General features: G+C 40.2%; 1 protein-coding gene across 1 annotated transcript in view; it reads left to right on the top strand.

Moving 5' to 3' along the window:
* Positions 1 to 26,871, top strand: part of PIGU (phosphatidylinositol glycan anchor biosynthesis class U) — an 89,693-nt gene that overhangs the window by 25,626 nt on the left and 37,196 nt on the right. The window contains exon 7 of the mRNA XM_065921855.1: positions 16,750 to 16,847. Within this exon, the coding sequence (XP_065777927.1) occupies positions 16,750 to 16,847 (98 nt within the window). The remainder of the gene's footprint in view (positions 1 to 16,749; positions 16,848 to 26,871) is intronic.

Raw genomic sequence — 26,871 nt, 5'->3', positions numbered from 1 at the left:
TTCCATATTGCTCATTTATGCCTCTTCCTCCTCCTTTAAAAAAAAATAGTTTTTGTTAATGCATCTTAATATTGTTTTATTTATTTTTTAAAATATTTGTTTGACTGCATCAGGTTTTAGTTGCGGCATGTGGGATATTTTTTGCTTCATGTGGGCTCTTTTGTTGCCACACCAGGTTATCTAGTTGTGGTGCGAGGGCTCAGGAGCATGCAGGCTCAGTAGTTGTGACCCACAGGCTTAATTGCTCTGCCATATGTGGGATCTTAGTTCCCTGACCGGGATGGAACCCAAATCTCCTGCATTGCAAGGCAGATTCCTAACTACTGGACCACCAGGGAAGTCCCCTCTTCTTCCTGCTTTTAATGTTTCCACTATTGTATTAAAATTTATTTTACTATAACCTCTTCTATTTTTTCTGATTTAAGACAATTTTTAGTGCTTTATTGTCATTTCAGTGAGGTTTTTGGAGGGAAAAATGATATACATGTGATTTGTTGTTGTTGGGCAGTCCCTAAGTCTTGTCTGACTCTTTGCAACCCCATGGACTGCAGCTCGCCAGGCTTCCCTGTCCTTCACTGTCTCACAGAGTTTGCTCAAACTCATGTCCATTGAGTCGGTGATGCCATCCAGCCATCTCATCCTCTGTTGATTAGCATTAGAGGTATATGTTTCCAGATTTTCACCCCATTTTCCTTTTAGACTTTTAAATATATCAATTAACTGTTGCCACAAAAGTGTTATTTGACAAAGCACTCCAAAACTTAGAGGCTAAAAAAAAAAAAAAAAAACTCAGCGGCTTAAAACAACAGTACACATTTACTTCACTCGTACGTCTGTAAGTCAGCTAGGTGTCAGCTGATCTAGGTTGGATGTGGCTAGACAGTCTGTTGGTTTCATCAGGGCTCATTCATGCATCAACAGCTGGCTGTAGTCAGCTAATCTAGGCTGGGCTCTTCTCCGCATGTCTATCATCCTCATGGACCAGGGGACTAATATAAGCATATTCTTCTCATACTGATGGGAGAGACACAACTGTGAGGCTTGAGCTTTTGAAGTTTCTGGCTGTATCACATGATGCAGACGTAACATATGTCTGAGATCAGGGGTAGATACTTTCCCATCCACAGTGGGAGCGCACTGCAAAGTTATATGGCAAAGAGCCTGGACATAGGGAGGGGTAAAGAATTGGCACCAAAAATACAGCCTGCTGCAAATGTCGATAAACATTTAGTCTGTCATTTTTCATGGCTACTTACTGTTCCATTGTATTGACCAATAAATAGAAATTCTTTAACCAACTTTTACTATTAAATATCTAGTTAATATTTTTCAGTTTTCAGCTGTTTAAATAGTATTATAGTTAATTTTCCTTCTTCTTTTAATTTTTAAATTTTTTTTGGCTTCATCACCAGGCATAGTTCCCCAACCAGGGATCAAACCCTGCCCCCAGCAGTGAAAGTGCTGAGTCTTAACCACTGGACCACCAGGGAATTGCCATACAGTTCATTCTGTAATGTAATTTCTAACGGTAATTTTCACACCCATGTTCAATTATTTTCTTACACAGAAATAGAGTCCTAGAAATAGAACTGTTGTGTCACAGGCTGTATGCCTTCTTTAGGATTTCTGAAATTTATCACTAAATTGCATTCAAGAGTTTTACCAACTTATACTGCTATAAGAAGTGTATGAGAGCCCTTGTTTCCCTACATTATTACTGAATAGTTTATACACTTAGGGAACAAAGACTCACAAGTTACACATAGAGCCTTTTACTTAGAGTTTACTTACCTTGTCTAGGGTAGCACATGGAAAGGACTTGGGTCTTTTTAAGACATTGCTTCTCTTGGAGTGGTTGTGGTGGTCTATCTGTAGGTCGTTTAGTTTAACTTATTGTCAGATAACTTGAAATGACTCTTTGCTGTCTGTGAATACCTCCTACCTTAGTTCCTGTTTCCAGAGTGTCTATCTCAGGTAGATTCATTTATCAAGGTGCCTGGTGTCCATTAAAGTAAGAACTATTTGCTGCCACCTGGCAGAAGGGATTGAACTGGCCTTTGGAAATATCACCTTTAAAATAGCTGAGGAATTTCCCTGGCAGTCCAGTGCTTAGGACTCTTCGCTTCTAATGCGGGGGGTGAAAGTTCTATACCTGGTCAGGGAAATACGATCTCACATGCCACACAGTATGCCCAAAACATTAAAAAAATAATAATAAAATAGCCAAGCACAAAACTAGAAAGACTGAAGACATGCCCTCTGAGGTGTGTACAATAGGAGTCTCACACAAAAATGTAAAGTATATCATTTGAAGAACATCTTTCATAAGACTTCTTAGGTCAATGAAAAGATTTTGTTTGAGGGGGAAAAATCATATTAAAAAGTTATATATAACTCTTTGACAGCCACACTGTTTTTGATTCCACAGAAAAAAATTTTTATTATGTCACTTCAGATTTCTGTCAAGTGAATTTTATAAACTTTTTTCTGATATTGTATGCACAATTTTGTTTTACTTTTATTATTTGTCTCATATGAATCATGTATGACATTGGTCACATATTTGTTAGTTTCTTTAAATCTAAATTTAATTTTTTTAAGTTTTAGGAGTAGTTAAAATACTTGATAAAAATAAAAGAAGTTCAAACATATGAAATGAGAAGTAAAAGTCTTTTATCATTCCACCCTACCCCACCTTCTCTTCCATTCCTCAGGTGTACTTGTCATGGGGTCCCAGGCCTTCCCTTTTGCTGGACACCTAAGTCATTTTCCATTGTTGGTGGCTATAAATAGAGACTGTCACAAGTAACATTTCTAATCTGTTAAAATATTTCCAGAATTCTATTTTAGTTAGGTCTCCGAACTACTCTAACTCTTAGGGTATATTAGTAATCTCTATTAATAGTATATACAAAATTAGTTCAGTTATATAATTTGCAACTCTTACTTCTGCATTTCACATTTGTACCACATAATTAGATATTTAATGAAACTAATGACAGAATAATTCATTAAAGATGAAAACAGTTGGGAGAATTCACAAAAGAAGGGATATAAATGACTAAAAATGATGAAGAAATACTGAACTCCATAGATAACTAATCAGTTCAGTTCACTCAGTCATGTCCGACTCTTTGTGATCCCATGGATTGCAGCACACCAGGCTTCCCTGTCCATCACCAACTCCCAAAGCTTACTCAAAATCATATCCATTGAGTCAGTGATGCCATGCAACCATCTCATCCTCTGTCATCCCCTTCTCCTCCCACCTTCAGTCCTTCCCAGCATCAGGGTCTTTTCCCAGTGAGTCAGTACTTTGCATCAGGTGGCCAAAGTATTGGAGCTTCCACTTCAGCATCAGTCCTTCCAATGAATATTCAGGACTGATTTCCTTTAGGATGGACTGGTTGATTCTCCTTGCAGTCCAAGGGACTCTCAAGAGTCTTCTCCAACACCACAGTTCAAAAGCATCAGTTCTTTGGCGCTCAGCTTTCTTTATAGTCCAACCCTCACATCCATACATGACTGCTGGAAAAACCATAGCTTTGACTAGACAGACTCTGTTGGCAAAGTATTGTTTCTGCTTTTTAATATGCTGTCTAGGTTGGTCATAGCTTTTCTTCCAAGATGCAAGCATCTTTTAATTTCATGGCTGCATTCACCATCTGCAGTGATATTGTGATACTGTTCAGTATCACAGTAATTCAAGTCTATGCCCCAGCCAGTAATGCTGAAGAAGCTGAAGTTGAATGGTTCTATGAACACCTACAAGACCTTCTAGAAGTAACACCCAAAAAAGATGTCCTTTTCATTATAGGGAACTGTAATGCAAAGATAGGAAGTCAAGAGATACCTGGAGTAACAGGCAAATTTGGCCTTGGAGTACAGAATGAACCAGGGCAAAGGCTAACAGAGTTTTGCCAAGAAAACGCACTGGTCATAGCAAACAACCCCTTCCACAAACACAAGAGAAGACTTTATACATGGACATCGCCAGATGGTCAATACCAAAATCAGATTGATTATATTCTTTGCAGCCAAAGATGGAGAAGCTCTATACAGTCAGCAAAACAAGACTGGGAGCTGACTGTGGCTCAGATTATGAACTCCTTATTGCCATATTCAGACTTAAATTGAAGAAAATTGGGAAAACTATTGGACCATTCAGGTATGACCTAAATCAAATCCCTTAAGGATTATACAGTGGAAATGACAAATAGATTCAAGGGATTATATCTGATAGACACAGTGCCTGAAGAACTATGAACAGAGGTTAGTGACCTTGTACAGGAGGCAGGAATCAGGACCATCCCCAAGGAAAAGAAGTGCAAAAAGGCAAAATGGTTGTCTGAGAAGGCCTTACAAATAGCTGAGAAAAGAAGCTAAAGGCAAAGGAGAAAAGGAAAGATATACCCATTTGAATGCAGAGTTCCAAAGAATAGCAAGAAAGATAAGAAAGCCTTCCTCAGTGATCAATGCAAAGACAGAGAGATAAACAATAGAATGGGAAAGACCAGAGCTTTCTTCAAAAAATTAGAGATACCAAGGGAGTATTTCATGCAAAGATGGACACAATAAAGGACAGAAATGGTAAGGACCTAACAGAAGCAGAAGATATTAAGAAGAGGTGGCAAGAATACACAGAAGAACTATACAAAAAAGATCTTCATAACCTAGATAACCACGATGGTGTGATCACTCACCTAGAGCCAGATATCCTGGAATGCGAAGTCAAGTGGGCCTTAGCAAGCATCACTACGAACAAAGCTAGTAGAGGTGATGGAATTCCAGTTGAGCTATTTCAAATCCTCAAAGATGATGCTGTGAAAGTGCTGCACTCAATATGCCAGCAAATTTGGAAAACTCAGCAGTAGTCACAGAACTGGAAGAGGTCAGTTTTCATTCCAATCCCAAAGAAAGGCAATGCCAAAGAATGTTCAAACTATCGCACAACTGCACTCATCTCACACTCTAGCAAAGTAATGCTCAAAATCCTCCAAGCCAGGCTTCAGTAATATGTGAACCATGAACTTACAGATGTTCAAGCTGGATTTAGAAAATGCAGAGGAACCAGAGATCAAATTGCCAACATCCATTGGATCGTCAAAAAAGCAAGAGAGTTCCAGAAAAACATCTATTTCTGTTTTACTGACTACACCAAAGCCTTTGACTGTGTGGATCACAACAAACTGTGGAAAATTCTGAAAGAGATGGGAATACCAGCCCACCTGACCTGCCTCCTGGGAAATCTGTATGCAGGTCAAGAAGCAACAGTTAGGACTGAACATGGAACAACAGACTGGTTCAAAATCGGGAAAGGAGTATGTCAAGGCTGTATATTTGTCACCCTCCTTATTTAACTTCTATGCAGAGTACATCATGCTGGGGTGGATGAAGCACAAGCTGGAATCAAGATTGCCGGGAGGAATATCAATAACCTCAGATATTAGTTATTAGATAACTAATATAGCAAAGCAAATTGAAAACACAGAGAGAGAAGTGGCTTTTTTATTCCCTTTCAAATCGGCAAAGATTTTAGAAGATAATTCACAGTTCTGGCAAAGTGCTGTCAAATTGGCATTTTCCCACATCGCAAGTTGACTTATAAATTAGTACAACCCTCTTGGAAAGCAATTTGGCAGTAAAATGCTTGTACTTTTATGAATTTTAGTTTTGATAACCTAATTCTGAAATAATGCAGAATTACAGACCAGGCTTTATGAAAAGTCATTAATTAAGGATTGTTTATAATAGAAGAATTGGAAACTTCTTCAAAATAGAGGAATGACTGAGTAAAACATAAGTTTGTCCATGTAATTAAAGAAAATACAATTTACCCATGCACATGATATTTAATAATAATTCCAAATTAAGTGAGAGTACATTTATTTTTTAAAACTGAGTACAAAATTATATATTTTAATAAAATATAATCTCAACTATGTGAAAACAACAGCACAAATAGAAAATAGATTCCAAAAGAGTAATACTTGTTTCTAGTAGAGTAAGTTCATGAGTAATTTTTGTTTCTTCCTCATATCTGTTTTTTTCCAAAGTTTCTTCAATGAGCACATACTTTAAAATAAATTAACTTAATTGATAAGGGAGTGTGGAAGTTAACTTAGTAGCTCTCTTCCCAGACTTTGATGGAGCAGGTGCCCCCCAGAAGGGAGTGGCCTCATTTGCTTTGTCCCCTTGACTCCTTCTCCTTGCCCTCCCTTGACTTCCTGTGTGTCAGGCCAGGGTTGTCTGGGACACGCCAAGAGCCACAGGCCAGGACAAGGTCCAGGCCAACGTATTGTGATGTCCTTGTTGGGGTGTTGGCCTGGAATCTCAGGTCTGTAGGCAGAGTTGTTGTTAGTTTAGTGAAGCGTTTTTGGTTTCAGTTCAGAGGTTGGCGCTTTGGTGAAGGAGTATTCTGTGTATCGGTGAGCTAGTTAAAATACTCCATCCCTCTGAAGTTGTCTTCATTAGGTTTTCACAAGGAAAACAAACAGATGTTAATAGGTATCCTGCCTGTTCACTGTGGGTGTTTGTCAACTGTGAGATGCTTCAGACTGGAAATTCTTGAGGTTTGCCGCCTAAGGACCCTTCCAACTGTCCTTATTCCACCAAAAGAGGCCTGGATGACAGCACTTGCTTCCCAAGGGAAAAGAAAGATCAGTACTACCAGAGGTAGTCCAGAGTAAGAGCGCAAGCTCCTCTGATGTCAGATAGATGTTAACGAAAAAATGTTGCCTTCAAAATCAGTAAATAAAGGGTGTTGCAGCCCTCAAGCCATCACATTACAGCTGCCCTGAAAGTGAACCTGGAAGAAACTCAGGCTAGAAACAGGATGACCCCATTTAGTGGTCAGTGCTGCAGCCACCCTCCCCCCTTTCCCCCCTTACCCCCAGACCCTGCACCCTGAGGAGGCTCAGGATGAGAATGTATCCACCCAGGTAGCTGAGGTGCATGTCAAAGGAATGATTTCAGTAAAACTCTTGCATCTGCTTTTTTAAAGAAAGGTGCTAAATTCCTTAACTTGAAATATCTAGTTTTCTCTCATTAACAGTAGACTTTTGATGTTCAAATGACCTGATCTTTGTTTCAACAACTACTATAGGGCACATGTATATGCATGGCTGAGTCCCTTCACTCTTCACCTGAAACTGTCACAGCATTGTTAGCCAGCTGTACCCCAATACAAAATAAAGTTTAAAACAAAAAACGAAAAAGCTGCTATGTATCCTGGGTCTTCCCTTACTTCTTCAGAAGCAGTCTTTGAGAGCTATCTGAGATGGTTTGTCTCAAACTTAAGTCCTCAGTCTTGTCCACCAAATAAAACATAAATCTCAACTTTTTAGGTTGTGCATTTTTTTTTCAGTCGAGACAGACCTGGTGGCTAATTGTAGCTCCAGCCCTTCCTGACAATATCACCTTAAGCAAGTGATTTAACTGTTTGGGGCCTCAGTTTCCTTGTCTATAACGTGGGAACTGAAACAATCTCTACTGCATAAAGGGAACATAAAGAATGAATGAGATGGTAATGTGAAACAGTGTAGTGTAGGGGCAGGTACTGGATACTCAGTAAATGGCGGTGCTGATTGTTACTCTTAATATTATCTTCCTATTTAAAAGACCCCTCAGGATAGACAAGGTCTCCCTGAGTCTTCTGGAAAGGACTTGGGAGAAGGTTGAAATGAGAGGTTCTCTTCCTGGAGCCCTGGAAGAACATGGCAGAGTGGTGATCCTGAGCCCTGATGAACCCATCACCTCCATATGTGGTTCCTCTGGGTAACCTTTTCACAGGCCCAAGGACCCTAGGATGAACCAGCCTGGGATTTTGACAGATCAACCCAACTTAAAAACCTGTTTGTTTTAGTTACCAGTGCTGAGGCCTCAGGCAGATCACACAGCCTCTAGAGCTTCAGTTTGATCACACAGATAAGATCAACCTCATGGATTAGTGGAGGAATAAACAAGAAACAAAAACCCAGTCAAATAGTTGCTCTGTTTGTTGTGATATTGATGATACAGTCCTGGACTGAGGTCTAGAAGGTAGCATAGTGACGCAGTTAAAGACTAGGGGCTCTGGAATGCGACTGTCTTGGTTGATATTCTGTTACTGTTCACCAGTTTGGGAACCCTTGGCGAATAACATCTCTGTCCTTCAGTTGATTTATCTGAAAATTGGGATAGAAGTAGTACCCACTTCGTGGAATTATTGGAAGGACTAAATGACTTAATAGGTTTAAAGTGCTTATAGTTGAGGCTGGAACAGAATATATGCTCAGTGAATTATCGTCGTCATCATCACTGATACGAATGGACCACTCTGAGAAAGCCTGCACTGTTGAAAGAATACTGGGTGAGGAGGCTGGAACACTGGGCCAGGCCCCAGCCCCTCCTCCTGCCCAGTTGTCTTGCTTGCTGTTCAGGCCCTAGGGCAACTTCCTCTTCTGAGTGTCCTGTGGGACCTCAGTCCTTTTGACCACATTCTAGTCTGTCCCACTGCCTATTCTAGTACAGGTCGCTGTCTGTGTCCCAGGCTCTGCTCATTCTACTTGAATTCCACATCTTGAACCAGCCCCCACAGCCCCACCTCATCAACATTCCTGCATTGTCCTATAGCTCTGCCCCCTACCCAGGCCCAGATCCCTTCAAAGTACAGTCCCTGGAGGCAGAGTGTTAGCCAAGGTCTTGCCAAGGCTTGTTTTGGCCTTCACGCTGAAACAAATAGAGGCTTGGAAAACATAGTCAAAGCTCGATTGACTAGATAATGAAATTTCCTGTAGCCAGTGCACATATACAGTTGACTAATTTACTTTAATATTCTTACAATAAGGCCAAAGACTAGAGCTGGTACAGAAAACCTAATGTCTGAGTATCTGGGCCATTCTAGCAGATAAATGGTAGCAATTATATCTTTTTTTTTTTGGTAAAATTCAGTCTTCTTGGTATCGTTTCTCCTGGTTAGACGAGCAGGATGCCCTAGCTCTTGCCCAAATGAGGCTGCCACTTTGTTATTATTTGAGATACCATGCCCAGGCTTGTAGACATGTTCTTGAATGATTGTGCAAGCTAAGCCTTTCTTGATTTGACCCCTACCTACTTGCTTGCTGAGACTATTTTTGGTCACACTGCGTGGCATGTGGGCTCTTAGTTCTCGGACTAGGGATTGAACTCCCAACCCTTGCATTGGAAGCACGGTCTTAAGCCCTGGACCACCCTGGAAGTCCCTTGCTGAGACTTCTTAGATTATAACTTTTTGTTGAAGTACAACATATATACAGAAAAGAGCACAGATCGTTAGTGTACAGTTCAATGAATTTTCACAAGATGATGAGTAACCAACACATTAAGAAACAGGATGTTACCGACATTCACAAAAGTCCCTTTTGCACCCTCTTCCAGCCACTCCTTCCAACTCTGTTTTTGCCATGTTGAGCTAATTACAGTTCTCATCCCTCCACCCCCACCACACCATTCTTCCCCTCACCCTCCTGCCTGTGCAACTGCTGTTTCCTTGGACTGCCAGGCCTCAGCTACTCATTGTTCAAAACTCAGGTGTCATCTTCTCCTGATGGGTTCTGAATACTTCCATCGTACTTTCCTCCCATATTTTGTCATTGTTTACTGGGAGCTCCCTGAGGACAGAAACTATCTGAGTCATCAGTCTTCCGCACTCAGCACAGGCTTGGCATAGAACCGACACTCCAGTAATGTTTGCATATTGTATTGTTGTTGTTCTATCTCTGAGTTGTGTCTAACTCTTTGTGACCCCATGGCCTGCAGCACACCAGCCTTCCCTGTCCTTCACTATCTCTCGGAGTTTGCTCAAACTCATGTCTGTTGAGTCAGTGATGCCATCCAACCTTCTCACCTTCTGCAGCCCTCTTCTCCTGTCCTCAATCTTTCCCAGCATCAGGGTCTTTTCCAGTGAGTTGGCTCTTTGCATCAGGTGGCCAAAGGATTGGAGCTTCTGCATCATCTCCAATGAATATTCAGTGTTGATTTCCTTTAGGATTGATTGGTTTGATCTCCTTGCAGTCCAAGGGACTCTGAAGTGTCTAAAATATTTGAAAACACCTTTTATTTTTATCTTTCCTGACCCTGTCCCAAGCACATTCCATCCTCCTGCCTTCCTAATTCACTTTTCTTGCCTCTTCTAGATTTTTTAAAAAAACCATGTCAGCCCTGTCTGAGTCTCTTGTGTGCCTCCACACTCCCCCCTCACTGTTGCTCAGACTGTGTGTGTGTGCCATCCACACATGCCCTAACCTCCCACACACCTGGCTCCTGACTATTGCAGGACCACATTTCTGCACCCAGACCAGAGGCCTCAGTCTTCTAATAGTTTGCTCCACATCCTCTGTGCTGGCCGCCTGCCACAGGTCCTCAACTGCTATTCTGCAGGGTCTGTTTTATTTAAAAGTCAGAGTCTATGGTAAGCGGCTTATGGCTTAGATGGTAAAGAATCTGCCTGAAATGCAGGAGACCTGGGTTCGATCCCTGGGTTGGGAAGATCCCCTGGAGAAGGGAATGGCAACCCACTCCAGTATTCTTGCCTGGAGAATTCTGTGGACAGAAGAGCCTGGAGGGCTACAGTCCATGGGATCTCAAAGAGTCAGACATGACCGAATGACTAACACTACATGTTTCATTACTCTGTATTTTATACTTCGTAAGTTTTCCTTTCTCAAGAACATTGGTCTTGATTAGACTTAAGGTGATCATTTCACAATATGTAGAAATATCAAATCATTATGTTGTACATCTAAAACTTATGTAATGTTATATGTCAATTATATCTCAATTAAAAAAAAAAGAAAATTGATTTTCTCCTAAGATTGTTAAAAGAGTTTTTAGGGGAACTCCCTGGTGGTCCAGTGGTTAGGACTTTGCACTTTCACTTCGGCGGGCGTGGGTTTGATCCCTGGTCCAGGAGCTAAAATCCCACAAGCTGCACAGTACAGCCAAATAAGATAATTACAGAAATAAAAAGGATTTCACATGTATCACTGAATGATATTCATTCATTCACCACGTAGGCGAGGTATTGTGCTAAGATGCTAGAGATTCTAAGTTAAGAGAGGTTTATTGCCTTTGATTAACTCACAGACACATGAGAGAGAAATATTAGCAAATTATTAGAAGAGTGTCAGTACTGGATGAGAGTGTTGAATGAGTAAGAAAATGGGCACTGGAATCAGCTGAGTGATCCCATTACTTAACTTGATACATTATCTTCGTTTCTATACCTTGATTTCTTCACCTAAAGAGCTTTGACATACAGAGGATAGGTGCCTAGCCCTTAGTAAGTGATGGGTAAATGGTAGCTATACTTGACTATCATTAGCATCTCTGCTTAGGCCTCCTAGAGGAAGTAACATTTCAGCTGGTCACTAAAGGATGGGTCTCTACTAGAAGGAGGACAGGGAAGAACAGCTAAGAAATAGCCTGAGAACAGACACAGAAGAATGAAAGGGAATGATGTTTTTAGACATTGGAGAATGATCCAGTGTAGCAGAAGAACAGAGGATGTGTAGGAGATGGTAAGAGATGAAGCTCGGGAAGTAAGACCCAGCTAGTGAAGGGTCTTTTTAAAAATTAATTAATTAATTATTTGACTGTGCCAGGACTTAGTTGCGGTGCACAGGATCTTCAATCTTCGTAGCTACATGTGGGATCTTTACTTGCAGCATGGGAACTCTTAGTTGGGGCATGTGGGATCTAGTTCTCTGACCAGGGCTCGAACCTGGGCCCCCTACTTTGGGAGTGTGGAGTCTTAGTCACTGGACTGCCAGGGAAGTTTTCAGTGAAGGGTCTTGTTTGCTGCTAGAATTTGGACATAATCTGATAGATGAAATAGAACCCTGAGAAGTCTTTTAAGAGGGGCTTGTCACAATCTAAACTGTCTTTTAGAAGTTTCCTTCCGGTACTTCTGTGGAGGATGGATTGGATGGGAGGGAGGTGGGGAGACCACTGAGAAGAAGAACCTGCTAAAAACTGGTGAGAGAAGTTGAGAGTGCGAATTGCAGTGATGGATATTCCAGAGGTGGGTCAGCGGGGCGTGGTGACTGGTGGAAGGATTGTGAGAGCAGGAGGGTTGAAGAAGAGCTGCAATGTCCAGAGAGCTGCTGATGCCACATACTGGTAGAGGGACTAGCAGAAGGAACAGATTTTTCCTTCCTAATAATTTCATTCAAGGAGAAAGACTGCTTCTTCCTGATCTTGGAAGCAAGTATTCTAAAACTCACAAGTCCATTCTTTAGCTGGGATCAGTTTCTTCTCTCTTGGGCCTTATAAATAGTTAGCTGCTCCAGACAAATAATTACTGATCTCCGGTGCTTAGGGCAGAAGGTGACTTTGTTTCTTTCACTCCCTGGAGTCTCTTGGGGGAGAGAGGGGTGAAAGCCATGTGTTTGTTTTCACCACATTTGTAAGAATGAATGGAGTTGAAACATTACCCCTCCTCTGTTAACAGACACATGGGCCTCTTCTCACTCCCACAGCCATTAATCTCTGTAGAAAACAGTGTTAAATTTAAAAGTTCTTGGGACTTCCTTGGTGCTCCAGTGGTTAAAAATACACCTTCCAAAAAAAAAAAAAAAAAATACACCTTCCAGTGCAGGGGACACAGGTTCTATCCCTGGTCAGGGAACTAAGATCCCACATGCCGAGGGGCAGCTAAGCCCATGCACCGCAACTGCTGAGCCGATAATGCTCTGCAGCTAGAGAGAAGCCTGTTTGCCGCAATGAAAGATCCTGCATGCTGCAACTAAGACCTGACACAGCTAAATGTTCCCCCCCCCCAAAAAAAAGTTCATTCCAGCTTTCCCCCTCTCTTTGCTGGTTTCCCACAAAATATCATTCACCTTTTTGCACTGGTCAAGGAATTCTGAGTCCCCCCTAGCTGTTGAACTCCGGAATAGCACCTTGCCCACCACCACCATCTCCCTATCTTAGAATTGACCTGGTTCTGGTTCTAGCTGTGTGGGGGCCTCTGCTGGTAACATAGTTTGGCGGGGCACGATCTGTCCCCGCTCAGTCATATTTACAAGTACCGTGGATACAGGCCGTCATGCTGGCATTAGTCAACAATAGCCCATTCTATAGAGTTCTCTCCTTGGTCTTTTACTTCCAGCTTCCTCCTTTCTCTGCCTTCTTTCCACTTTCTTTCAACCAGGAATTGTTTTCAGCTGGTGAGTTTTGTTGGCTTGAAGTGTGGAGCGCCCAAAGTTATTTTCTCCATCACTCTCTGGTGAAGTAGTCACTTTCATAACCCTCCCTCTTCCAAGGTGGCTCTTAGATGTTCCAAGTATAGATCTTCCTTGATTTATAATGAAGTTATGTCCCAGTAAACCCATCACAGGGTGAACCTAAGTCAAAGCTACATTGAGTGCACCTCACCTACTGAACATTATAGCTTAGTTTAACCTAGCCCACCTTAAATGTGCTCAGAACACCTACATGAGCCTACAGTTGGGTGGACAAAATCATCCAGCACAAAGCCTATTTTATAATAAAGTGTTGAATATTCATGCAATTTATTGAATCTGTGCTGAAAGTGAAAAGCGGAATAGTTGAATGGATGCAAGTGTGTTGATTGTTTAACCTCGAGATTGAGTGGTTGACTGGGAGCTGCGGCTGCTGCTGCCCACCATCACTAGTCTGGGGGAAAAGAAAATTCAAAATTAGAAGTATGGTTTCTGCTGAATGTTTATCACTTTTGTACCATAATTTTAAAAAAAAACAACACAAGTCAAACCACTGTGCATAGACCACATTAGTGGGCAGAAAAGTCCTATGGAACAGCTCCTTCTGCTTATTTCTGGAGCTGAGTTGGGAGAGGGTAAAATTTTCTGGACTGAGTGGAGTGAATAGTTCCTTCTTTTATGAAACACCTTTGAGAGGATGTCTGTTTTTTTTCAGTAAAAGTTGGCCCCACACTAATAAGAGTGACCATGAACACTATTATTTGAAGAAATATTATCATTATAGATACCTCCCTTGGACCATCAGTTGATCTCTTCTGATTTCTGGACCACTCTGGAATCTCTGTGGTAAATTAGGTATCTATCTCTAGCTTTGATTTTAGGGTACTCCTTTATCTTAAACCATCTGAAAGGGCATAGCTACTTGGTTTTTAAAAATATTAATCAGTTTTTTCTTACATCCATCTAGTTTTTTTAAACTGAAGTATAATTGATTTACAGTGTTGTAGTTTGCATCTGCTAATCTCAAACTCCTAACTTAACCCTCTATCATCCCCTTTCCCTCTTTGGTAATAGTAAATTTATTTTCTATGTCTGTGAGTCTTTCTGTTTCATAAATAAGTTCATTTGTGTCATATTTTAGATTCCACATATAAATGATATCATATGGTGATTGTCTTTCTAACTTCACTTAGTATGATAATCTCTTGGTCCATCCATGTTGCTGCAGATGGCATTATTTCATTCTTTATGGCTGAGCAGTATTCCGTTGAGTGTACATACCACATCTTTATTTTTTATCTGCTGGTGGACATTAGATCATTTCCATGCAATACTGCTATTAATACTGGAGCGCATGTATCTTTTTGAACTAGAGTTTTCTCCAGATATACACCCAGAAGTGGGATTTTTGGATTATATGGCAACTCTATTTTTTAGTTTTTTAAGGAACCTCCATACTGTTTTCCATAGTGGCTGCACCAACTTACATTTCCACCAACAGTGTAGGAGGGTTCCCTTTTTTCCACACCCTCTCCAGCAGTTATTATTTGTAGACTTTTTAATGATGGTCCTTCTGACCAGTGTGAGGTGGTACTTCATTGTAGTTTTGATTTGCATTTCTCTAATAATTAGTGATGTTGAACATCTTTTCATGTTTTTGTTGGTCATTTGTATGTCTTTGGAGAAATAAATATCTGTTTAAGTCTCCTGCTCATTTTTTGACTTGGGTTTTTTTGTTTTGTTATTAAATTGTGTGAGCTGTTTATATATTTTAGAAATTAATCCCTTGTCAGTTGTATCATTTAGAAATATTTTCTCCCAGTCCGTAGGTTGTCTTTTTGTTTTGTTTGATTTCCTTTGCTGTACAAAAGCTTATAAATTTGATTAGGTCCTATTTGTTTATTTTTGCTTTCATTTCTATTGCCTTGGGAGACAAGATACCAGTTTTTTTCTGAAGACAAAAACAAAGGATCCTTATAGGAAGTTTAGAAAATACAGAGAAGCAAAAATGAAAAATCACCATAATCCAACCACCCAGAGGAAAACACTGTGAAATTTGTGGCCTAGTCATTTAGGTTTTTTAAAAAAAAATATATATATATTTTTAATTTTTTTATTAGTTGGAGGCCAATTACTTCACAACATTTCAGCGGGTTTTGTCATACATTGACATGAATCAGCCATAGAGTTACACGTATTCCCCATCCCGATCCCCCCTCCCACCTCCCTCTCCCCCCGACTCCTCTGGGTCCTCCCAGTGCACCAGGCCCGAGCACCTGTCTCATGCATCCCACCTGGGCTGGTGATCTGTTTCACTATAGATAATATACATGCTGTTCTTTCGAAACATCCCACCCTCACCTTCTCCCACAGAGTTCAAAAGTCTGCTGTGTACTTCTGTGTCTCTTTTTCTCTCTTGCATATAGGGTTATCGCTACCATCATCCTAAACTCCATATACATGTGTTACTATGCTGTAATGTTCTTTATCTTTCTGGCTTACTTCACTCTGTACAATGAGCTCCAGCTTCATCCATCTCACCAGAACTGATTCAAATGAATTCTTTTTAATGGCTGAGTAATATTCCATGGTGTATATGCACCACAGCTTCCTTATCCATTCATCTGCTGATGGGCATCTAGGTTGCTTCCATGTCCTGGCTATTATAAACAGTGCTGTGATGAACATTGGGTTGCAAGTGTCTCTTTCAGATCTGGTTTCCTCAGTGTGTATGCCCAGAAGTGGTATTGCTGGGTCATATGGCATTGTTTTTTTTTTTAAAGAGGTTATAGCATGTATCTCTTATGATCTTCAATTAATAGAATGTTATAAGTATCTCTCCATGTCATTGAAAATTCTTTGTAACATCATATTTAGTAATTCCATAGCGGCCCATTTTATGTAGAGAATAGGGACATTATTAATAAAGATAAATAGATATTAATTTGAAAAAATAAAAAGCATATGACCAAAAGAGAGTACAAAAGGAAAGGATATTATAAAAATAGTGATGGAGTGTTGCAACAATCATAAGTGTAGGTTTCAGGGACTTCCCTGGTGATACAGTGGTTAGGGCTCTGTGCTTCCACTGAGGGGGTCCAGGTTTGATCCCTGGTTGGGGAACAAAGGTCCTGCATGCTGCCCAATGCGACCCCCCAAAAAAGTATAGGTTTCACAGCTCTGAATCTCATAAGCAATAATTGTAAGCTTAATAAACTGTTTAGTTAAATAGGACATGGGTGTTAAAGAACTTTTTATTCATCTTTGGGCTAAAGTTTTGTAAAATCTTTCTGGGTCTGAAAATTTTACAAGAAATATACCAGTGGTGTTGCTAAAGGTAAGTGGTTTTTACTTTCTTGGTTTCCTTTCACTAGAAATTAAGCCGAGAAGTTCTCACTCTTTTGAGTTTGCATACATCTTAGGCACCAGGAGACATTTGACAGATTATTTGACAGCAGTTATGGGAAGTTTCTTGTTGGGGGGACTGGCTGAATTGAATCCTAATTGATGTGCCTGGATTAGACCATGTATTTATTTCTTTTTACAGGTAGTGCCTTCCTCAGTGCTATCTTTCTTGCCTTAGCAACGTACCAGTCTCTGTACCCACTCACCTTGTTTGTCCCAGGACTCCTCTATCTCCTCCAGGTAAGCACTTGCTGGTCAGAAGCCAACACTCAGGTGACATTTAATACACAGCATGGTCCTTGCTTAGGGGAAAGAATGGCATGGCACAATAAAGGCTGTGGGACTGGGTCCCCAGTTCATATTTGCTTGCTTCTCCTTGAAAGCACAAAGAAACTTGACTAACTTTAAACCAAGTGAACCCCTGGGTAGCCATTCCCTTCTCCAGGGGATTTTCCTGACCCAGGGATCGAACCCAGGTCTCCTGCATTGCAGGCAGATTCTTTATCTGAGCCACCAGGGAACCCCCAATGATCATTATATTCTAAATCATTGCAAATGTATCAGTGCATTTCATTTTTATGTTTGTAATTGGGATTCTTGCATTCTTTCTTTTTTTTTTTGCCTAATATTCACAGATCCTTCTGTGAGCCCATTTCTTTAACTGTATTTTGTATAACAACATTGCCTTTGTAAGGTTCTTGCATGAATTTAATGTTGTGGGTGTACCTGATGCAATGCCTGGACCATAGTGGAAGAACAGTAGTTTAGTTGAAGAATGCAAACTGCTAATATTTACTGAGAACTTACTACATGTTGGTCACTGTGCTGAACACTCTCCAGGCATCATCTCATTTCAACCACAGAAGAACTTTAACAGGTAGGTCATATTATAAGCTGTATATTCATCTACTAGTAATGATATTAGACACATGCATTGCAGCTAGAATGTATGGCAGTTTAATCTGTATGGCAGTTTAATCACTTGCCTGAGGTCACATGGCCAGCAAGTGACTGCCAAGATGTCAGCTTGGGCAGAGCCTGCTCTCTAAGCATCTGTCTTTTCTACTCAAATAAGAATATACACATCTCCTCAAGAGCAAGTAGCTGCTTATAGGTCCTGCATGGTTCCAAATCCATTCTTAGAAGGAAACATTTCATGAAAGGGTATGGAGGGTAGTGCCATGATTCAAACCAAGAAATGTCTGCTTTCAGAACCCTTGTTCTTAATTATAAAAGTTCTGTGCAACTATTGCTGAAACTGAGTATGTACCTCCATTTATTGAAATGGGCCATGTGTGCTTGCCATTTTGAGTGCCTTCGTCGTGTGTCTTTTGGCTGATGTGTACAGTGGCTCATGGCTAGCTTAGTCTTTCTCCTACTGGGGGAATTTGAGAGCTGCCCTAGTTGTCACTAATGTAAGTAGTATAGACTTTTAATTTCCTTAAGGTGTATTCTTCCAGCTAAATCTTTGGCACCAAAAGTGTGAGAAATTTTATAGTTTTTTTATGCAAGACAGTAGTGCTCACCAGAAATCTGGAGCCAATCTGTGGGGCCACCATCAGCGTCTAAAGTGAACCACTTCCTCCCAGGCCACAAGCACTGGCTTTTTCAAATTCGATTTATGATTGCTAGTTTAATAGCTATATCATCATACTGTGAAGTTATTTTACTTTGACTTGCTTTCTAGCTTCTTGTAGAAAGCAGACATTTTCCTACATAACAGTATGTTGGTATTTCCTTTCTTGCTTCATATTTACAGTTTATTCTTTAGAAAGTCTGAGCACCACAAAGAATGCATGCAACCAGAATTTCTATACAACTATTTATCAAATTAATACTATAAAAATATATTTACTCAGACACATGAACTGACCAAAAAAATTTTAAGTGGCTTGTTAGGCCAAATACTAAATACTGTTATGTAAAATAGCTCTTATTTAAAACTCAAGGAAATTCTGTCCTGACAACAATGGACAGTGCGGCTAAGTCATGAAATCTAGGTACTCAAACAGTCACTTTGTTCAGCCCCTCCTTCCACCAATACGGACTGAGCATCCGGAGTCAGTATGCTAGGCACTCTGGGAGACCCTGCAGATAAAAAGCCATTAATAAAGGTTGCCGAGCAGGAAGTCCTGTAGAAAAACAGCTCTGGTAGTAGCCTGGGTTGGATTGGAGTGAGGAGGAGCTGAAGTTGGGAAGGGTTTGGCCATCGTATTAGGTTGAGTCAGAGGGCTTGACTAGGGGTCCAGATCAGTGTCATGGGAAATGGAGAGATGAGGGACTAGATGCAGAATTCTAGGAGGTAGAATTGGCTGTGTCGCAGCTGTATATATGTGGTGAACAGGACTGGAAAGGGTGAGATAAACTACAGGGCCCATTTATGTAGAAATTACACATACTATATTTATGTGTTTTTATCTAAGTATATGAAGTGGCCTTGAAAGGGAGCAGGACCTTGTGAGGCACAGTAGTACATTTGGAAAATCAATCCAGTGACATCTGGGAAATAAACCCATTTGTTTAAATATAAGGGAGGAAACAGAAGAAATTGTCTTTAGGTGTGAGTTTCACAGAGATCTGTAGGCTCCAAGGAGAGACCCTAGAACTAATGGGTGGGAACCATAAGCAGCCCAGGATAAGGCAGGTCCAGGACAGCCTGGGATGCCTCAAGTGAGTTGAGTTCCTGTGGATCAGTGTGTTTAGGCTATATACTGAATGGCCCCATAGTGGGGAGCTGTAGCAAAGCTGTAAGCATCATGTGGGTAGCTAGACCTCATGGTCTTAAAAATCCCTTTCATCCCCCTAATTGAATTGAATTTGATAACCACAGGAAAGTGGTTATATTTTTCTAGAGTTTTTAAAGCCCTCTATAGACACATATATCCATCTAGGAGAGATTATGTCATTTATGTGAGAGCACAGGTTCGACTGGTACATCTTAATGGATGGAGAGCAAAATAGTATTGAAGACTAATGGGGAACTTCCTTTGGTGGTCCAGTGGTTAGGACTTTACACTCCCAATGCAGGGGACCCGGGTTCAGTCCCTTGTCAGGGAACTAGATTCCACACACTGCAACTAAGACCCACACGGCCAAATAAATAAAAATAATACTAATTATTATTTATTTTTAATTGGAGGATAATTGCTTTGCAATGTTGTGTTGGTTTCTGCCATATATCGGCATGAATCAGCCCTAGGTGTACACATGTCTCCTCCCTCTTGAACCTCCCTCCCATCTCCCACCCCATCCCACTCCTTGGTTGTCACAGAGCAAGGGTTTGAGCTCCCTGCATCATACAGCAAATTCCCACTGGCTATCTATTTTACGTTTGTTAATGTATATGTTACCATATACCGGCTCTTGGTTCATCCACCTCACTAGAACTGACTCAAATCTATTCACTTTTATGACTGGGTAATATTCCATTGTATATATGTACAACAACTTCTTTATCCATTCATTTGATGATGAACATCTAGGTTGCTTTCATGTCCTGGCTATTGTAAATAGTACTACAATGAACATTGGGGTACATGTGTCTTTTAGAATGGTTTTCTCAGATGCCCAGTACTGGGATTGCTGGGTCATATGATAGTTTTATTTCTAGTTTCTTTAAAGAACTCTCCATATTGTTCTCCATAGTGACTCTATCAATTTACATTCCCACCTGCAGTGCAAGAGGATTCCCTTTTCTCCACATCCTCTCCAGTATTTATTGTTTGTAGATGTTTTGATGAGGACCATTCTGACCGGTGTGAGGTCATGGTCATCATTGTTGTTTTGATTTGCATTGCTCTAATAGTGAGCAGTGTTGAGTATCTTTTCATGTGTTTATTAGCCATCTGTACATCTTCTTTGGGGAAATGTCTGTTTAGGTCTTCTGCCCAGTTTTTGACTGAGTTGTTTGTTTTAATAATAATTTTTAAAACGTGACTAAATTTATTATATTCTGAGTATCAAAAGAATAATTACTGCAAGTAATTGTAAAACACTGAGTAGAAGTCTCCGTGTGTATAGTGATGCTCAGAAAAGGGGGGAAGAGAAAAAAATGCATGTGCCATCATTAAAGATGGCTCTTTTATTAAATTTTTTACTCTGAAAAGCAATACTTAGAAGAAAAAACTAAGCAGTTACCCTTTCTTTTTAAAATGAGCTATAATTCTTCCCTAGTTAATGAAGGAAAGTTCTTCACAGAAAACTGCTAGCTTATAACTGCAGAAGGAAGGCTAGAATGGGTAATTGTCAATGAAATGATTAAATCTAGCAAAGATCATCATTGGATGCTAAAATCATTAGATGAAAGATTTTTTGGAGAACAGAGTATTTGCATTTTCGTGGTGCCAAAATAGTACCTCCTCCTACCTCTAAATTATTGGCTAAAAGCAAAGGGAAAATTGAATCTTTACAAAGGAGTGCTGTGGCAGTCACCACCTTAACCAGGTAGTCCAGCTCAGCCTCACTTATGGTGAAACGGCTTGACATGATGTGCTTCATGATGTGATCAATTCAGAGCACACAGCATCAGCTCCACGGTATTTTTACCCAGACTGTTAACTTTCATTAAGCCTTTAAATATGACTTCTGATTTTTAGAAAGTATAAGATCAGAAGCACAAGTTAAGTGATACTATCATTTAAACAGTGGAAGGAAATAATCAACCAATCAAAATATAGGACAATCAAAATATAGAGATATAGACAGCTGATCTGCATCTCTTCAAAAAGTCAATGTCATAAAAAAGAAAAAGTGAAGGGACTGTTCTAGATGAAAGAGATAGTAATTGACTGGAATGGGTGAGTCTTGATTGAACTCTGGTTTGGAAAAAACAGTTTTAAAGGATGTTTGGAGGATATTCAGAATATTTTTGAAGATAGATTAGATATTAGATGATTATAGGAAATTGTTGACTTCTTGGATTGAGAAGAGTATTATAGTATAAGAGCATGTCCTTATTTTTAGAAGCTATATGCAGGAATATTTGGGGGAGAAATGTCATGTGTAGAAAATTCATACGCACAGAAAAGTTTATATATAGTAGGGTATTAATATTTAATCTAGATGACAGCCATATTGTTGATTATTTTATTATTTTTTCAGCTTTTCTGTGTGAGAATTTTATAATGCAAAGGAGAAACATTAGAATACAGGCTCTGAAGCTGGCTTGACTTGGCTTCTGATAAGCTCTGTGACCCTGGGAAGTGACTACTTAACTTCTGTGTGTCTGTTTCGTCATCTGTAAAATGGGATAATACAGTAGTAGCTACTGCAAAGGGTTAATACATGTCTAGTATGTAGAACAGAGTATGACATGAGTTCAATAGATATTAGTTATGGTTATTAGTATTTAAATGTTCTTAGAAAGGACATGGTCACCAGTGTGGAGATATGTGAGGTGATGGGGGAAGAGAGGGCTTCCCTGGTAGCTCAGGAATCCGCCTGCAATGCGGATTTGATTCCTGGTTCGATTCCTGGGTTTGGAAGAGCCCCTGGAGAAGGGATAGGCTACCCACTGCAGTATTCTTGGGCTTCCCTGGTGGCTCAGACAGTAAAGAATCCACCTGCAATGAGGGAGCCCTGGGTTTGATCCTTGGGTTGGGAGGATCCCCTGGAGGAGTGGGCAACCCACTCCAGTATTCTTGTCTGGAGAATCCCCCTGGACAGATGAGTGCGGCAGTCTGTGGGGTCACAAAGAGTCAGACATGACTGAGCGACTAAGCACAGCACAGGGAGAAGAGAAAATAATTCATTTTTTAGAGTCAAAGGAACTTTAAGCATTAGTTTGAAATTACCCCTTTGACACTGCAAATCTGCCTCCATCCTGCTGGTCGTATTTCTAGAGGGTACAAGAGGCAGGTGGCGGACATGCTCATGTCTGATCAGTGCCAGAGGCAAAGCTGTTTTTCTCTTTCCTACATGAGATGCAGAGAGGCTTCATGATCAAAGGCAGGGGATGCTGCAGCTGGCTCCCCATTGAATCACTTCTGAGAATGGTAGTTTGAGCCCATCTGGTCCCTTCCCCCAACTTTACTCTTCTCTGACCTTGGCTTAGGGCCTAGTTTCCAAATTAGAGAAAAGTTTAAAATGTTATGCTCTGATCGCATGCAGAAGAAAACAGCCCTGGAGCACCCAGGACCAAGAGGCTGCAGTGAAGAATGGGCCAAGTGCATAGGACCTCAAGGCTGAAGTTGTGAAGCCGACAGAGGGAGGTTCCTGGTGCAGTCAGGGAAGTTTCTATTCCCTTCCTTCCTTTTGCTTGGGCTTCCTTAGAGTGTTTGAGGTCCTTATTTTCTTTGAAAGGGTGTAACAGAAACCAGGGTGAAATAACCTTCTGAGTGTTTTTATGGTTTTTCTCTTTAATCTGATCTGACCCCTGGAGGCGGAAATGGCAGCCCCACTCCAGTATTCTTGCCTGAAAAATCCCATGGACAGAGGAGCCTGGCGGGCTACAGTTCATGGAGACTCAGAGCTGGACACGAATGAGTCACTGAGCATGCACTCATGCAATCTGACCTCTCTTGTCTTTGAACTGAAAAATTAACCCTGTGGTTTCTATATTTCTGGAGCTTGGAGCAGGTCACATGGCACTGACTTGTACTAAAGAAGCCAAAGCCAGCCAGGTCTTTCTTGATAACAGGGCACTTCTCCAGGCTTTCTGCAGGGCCTTGTTTAGAATTTTCACCTCTTACTCCTTCTTTCCCAGCCAGTTTCTGTTCATTCTCCTGCTTCCAGGAGGGTGACCAAGGCAGAGGTGGCAGTGCTGTTAGCTTCCTTTCTTTTTGGAACAGGTAAAAATGAGGGTAAGGGGTTGATCATGCATTTGCAATAAACTTTTTGCCGGTTTTATTGCCTGTAATATACCTAATCATATAAAATATATCTCCTGGGTCTCAGCCTGAGATTCCAAGAGCTTAGATATAAAGACTTTTGTTAGATTTCAGTTCTCTTTGAGAGTTTTGTTTTTTCTGATAACTGACTTTTTCCTTTTTTCACCATGTCCTAGAAAGAAAATAGTTTCTGTATAGAAAAATGCCTTTCTCCCTAGTACTTTTTAGAGAGTTGATGGGGAGGGCAGTAATTATACATTTCTCCCCTTCCTTATTATAGTTTGGCTTTTCCTGAAGCAATCTGAGAATTCTCTTCTGTAAATATTTTTACATGTTAACAATGATGTGACTTCTGGGATATAGTGACACACTGGTTTAATTTTTCAGGTTGAAGGTACACATAGCCCATGGACCACATCTGTCCCACAGATGTGTTTTATGTAACCTTAGTGTTTAATTATATTATTCATTGTCAGTATTTTTAAAATTCATGTTAAAAATGTATATTTCTGACTCCTTTTGAAAAATTGGAAGATCTGGCATTTAGTTTACCTCCTTAGTTTTCCACAGTCCATATGCTTCATCTCTGTTACACTTCACTCATTTGTTACACACGTCTGGTTTCTCTAGGTATTTGAGTAAGTGTGTTTATATTCACTGAAAGATCTAGAAACAATGACCAACCCAGTATCAGTGATTATCCTTGGCTCTCAGATTGTAATCTTACTATTTTTAGCCCCTGAAAGAAACTAGGGTTTCTTAGAGAAATGGCTGACTCTAGGTTGAGAGCAGGAAATGTGCAGGATGATCCTGGAACATTGTGTTATCAGAAAACAAGGAAACTGCCAAAGACTCCTGTGGAATCTAAAAAAATAGTACAAGTGGATGCATATGCAAAACAGAAACAGACCCACAGATAATAGAAGACAAACTTGTGGTTACTAAAGGGGAAGCGGGAAGTGGGGAGGGACAAATTAAGGGCATGAGATTAACAGATATGAACTACTGTATTTAAAATAGATAATCAACAAAGATATACTGTATAGCACAGGGAATTATACTTAATATCTTATAATAACCTATAATGGAATATAATCTGCAGAAATGCTGAATCACTATGATGTACACCTAAAACTAGCACAATATTGTAAATCAGTGTACTTAAATTTAAAAATTTGATACAGCTGTTTTTTTTAATGAGCAAATTTAAAGTATAAAAGAATGCACATTTAGATGGAAAGCTGTTAAGAAATGGAAGGAAGTGAGTACTATAAAAACCAGGAAAAGTGGTTACTTTGCAAGGAAGAGGGGATTCTGGTTGGGACAGGGCACAGAGAGAGACTTGGGGAGTGACATGAAGTCTCTGTCTCTCTCGGCCTCATGAATGTTTGCTTGATAATCATTCACTAAGTTTTACATTGGTTTTACATATTTTGTATTTTACTTTTACAGTGAAAGGTTTTAAAAACTTGATCAGAATGTTTAGATCACCACCCTTCCAACCCTTCCTACTTACATACTTTTCACTTTAAGGTAGCATTTGCTACTGAGCAAAAGATAGGTGGGTAAAAGGAATGCTCTTTTGTTCACTGAGAAATTTGTAGTGTGGACCTCTAGGTTAAGTTTGGCTGGAGTATTTATAAATAACAAGCCATCAAACGATTGCCTGAGTTTCTTTTTTCAAAAATTTCAGGTATGCCTTGCTTTATAACAGAAGTAGTTCTAAAAGATTGCTTAATCTTTAATCAAGGCAAGTTTTTATAAATAGACTCAGTAAATATTCCACATTATATTTTCAGAGCTCTGTTCCCTAAAGCAAACCTGATTCTAAGACCAAGTCTTAAAAATTATACCTAAAATTTAGTACACATAATCACAGATTTGCCAGAGGCATGGAGGGGATCATTTCCTACTCTTAACAACAGTAGCGCTTTAGATCCAATAAAGCACTGAAAATGTGGTAGCAAGCAAAAACTGGGAGGCTCTCATGGGATTCACCAAGTTAGAAAAGCCTCATATCTTGGGTATATGCTTCGGAGGTCTACAAAGAGAACCACTTTGGACAGTCTACCTGATTCAGTTCTTCATGGCATTCTCACTTCCCAGCTTATTTCTTTTTAAATATCATTTAGCAGGTAGGAAAGGTTTTTGTTTGTTTTGTTTTTTTTCTTTCATGGGTTGTGGTTTCTTCCCTCCCTCCCTTTCTTCCTTTTAGGCTAGATGGTAGTACTTTTCAGGAAGAAGAGAAGATCAAAATTATCAAAGGCAGGTAGAAGTCTAGAAGGGAACTCAGAACCTAGGTGGCTTACTCTTTAAATGTGTCTATGTATGTCTCCTCTTTGTTGAATTATTTTCCATCCCCAGAAATGTACTGTTTTCTTAAAACTTTTTTCTTTTGGTGCATCATTGTCAATAGAACCTTTTGTGATGATGGATATATCATATATCTGTATATTGTCAGTATAGTAGTCAGGAGCCTCATGTGGCAATTGAACACCTGCAGTGTGCTAGTGAGACTGAGAAACTGAATTTTTAATTTTAATTACTTTCCATTAATTTAAATTTAAATAATCACATGTGACTAGGGGACAGCACAGTTTTAAGGTAAGAGTAACCCAGTGGTTAGGACTCTGAGTTCCCATTGCAGGAGACACAGGGATTTGATACCTGGCAGGGGTGGGGGACGAATATGCTGCATTAAAAAAAAGAAAAGAGTAGAGCTACGTATGTGCAAGCTTAGAGAGCAGCCATAGGGTTGATCTGTTTCCTTTCCTCTCATGTTTGTTAACACTAATGTTATCTCTGTTCTCTTGACTGACTTCCCATTCTCCTTAAAGTCATTACCACGGAGTAATGTATGATGTCTTTATAACTTGTCTTAAAACACTTCCGCATAGGCCATCTGACATACACATGCCAGTTAGTTTCAGCCTCAACTTTAGGGGCAGCGAGTTACTTTGAAGAAGCATCCATGCACTGTGGTACTCAACTAGCTTTGCATCAGAAGGCCGTGCTCCACAAGTGGCTGCCATCTGTGCTCCCAAGCTTGAGCTGCAGCTCTGCTGATTACGCACAGTTAATGTCGGAAGCAGGTGGGATTTTTGTTGGTGAGATTAGTTGAATATCAGAAGTAGGCACTCATAGGTGACATCGAAGTATTCAAAAGAAGTGGAATGGACTAAAACATTTTAGATACTTCCTATATTTACATGAGGAAGAAATAAGAAGGTAGGAAAATCTGTAACTTCTTCTGTTGGAGATGGTGCCTGAGGCTTAGTTCCTAACTGATCCTGTGTCTAGCTTTCTCTTAGGAGATTTCTGGGTACCTAATGCGACCCTTGACGTACTCCTTTCCCAATTTGGAACCATTCTGTTGTTCCGTGTCCAGTTCTAACTGTTGCTTACTGACATGCATACAGGTTTCTTAAAAGGCAGGT

Source organism: Muntiacus reevesi, chromosome 2, assembly GCF_963930625.1.
Source record: "Muntiacus reevesi chromosome 2, mMunRee1.1, whole genome shotgun sequence".
Taxonomy (NCBI): Eukaryota; Metazoa; Chordata; class Mammalia; order Artiodactyla; family Cervidae; genus Muntiacus; species Muntiacus reevesi.
Note: the sequence above shows the minus strand (reverse complement) of the source record. Positions and strands in the feature narration are given on the sequence as shown.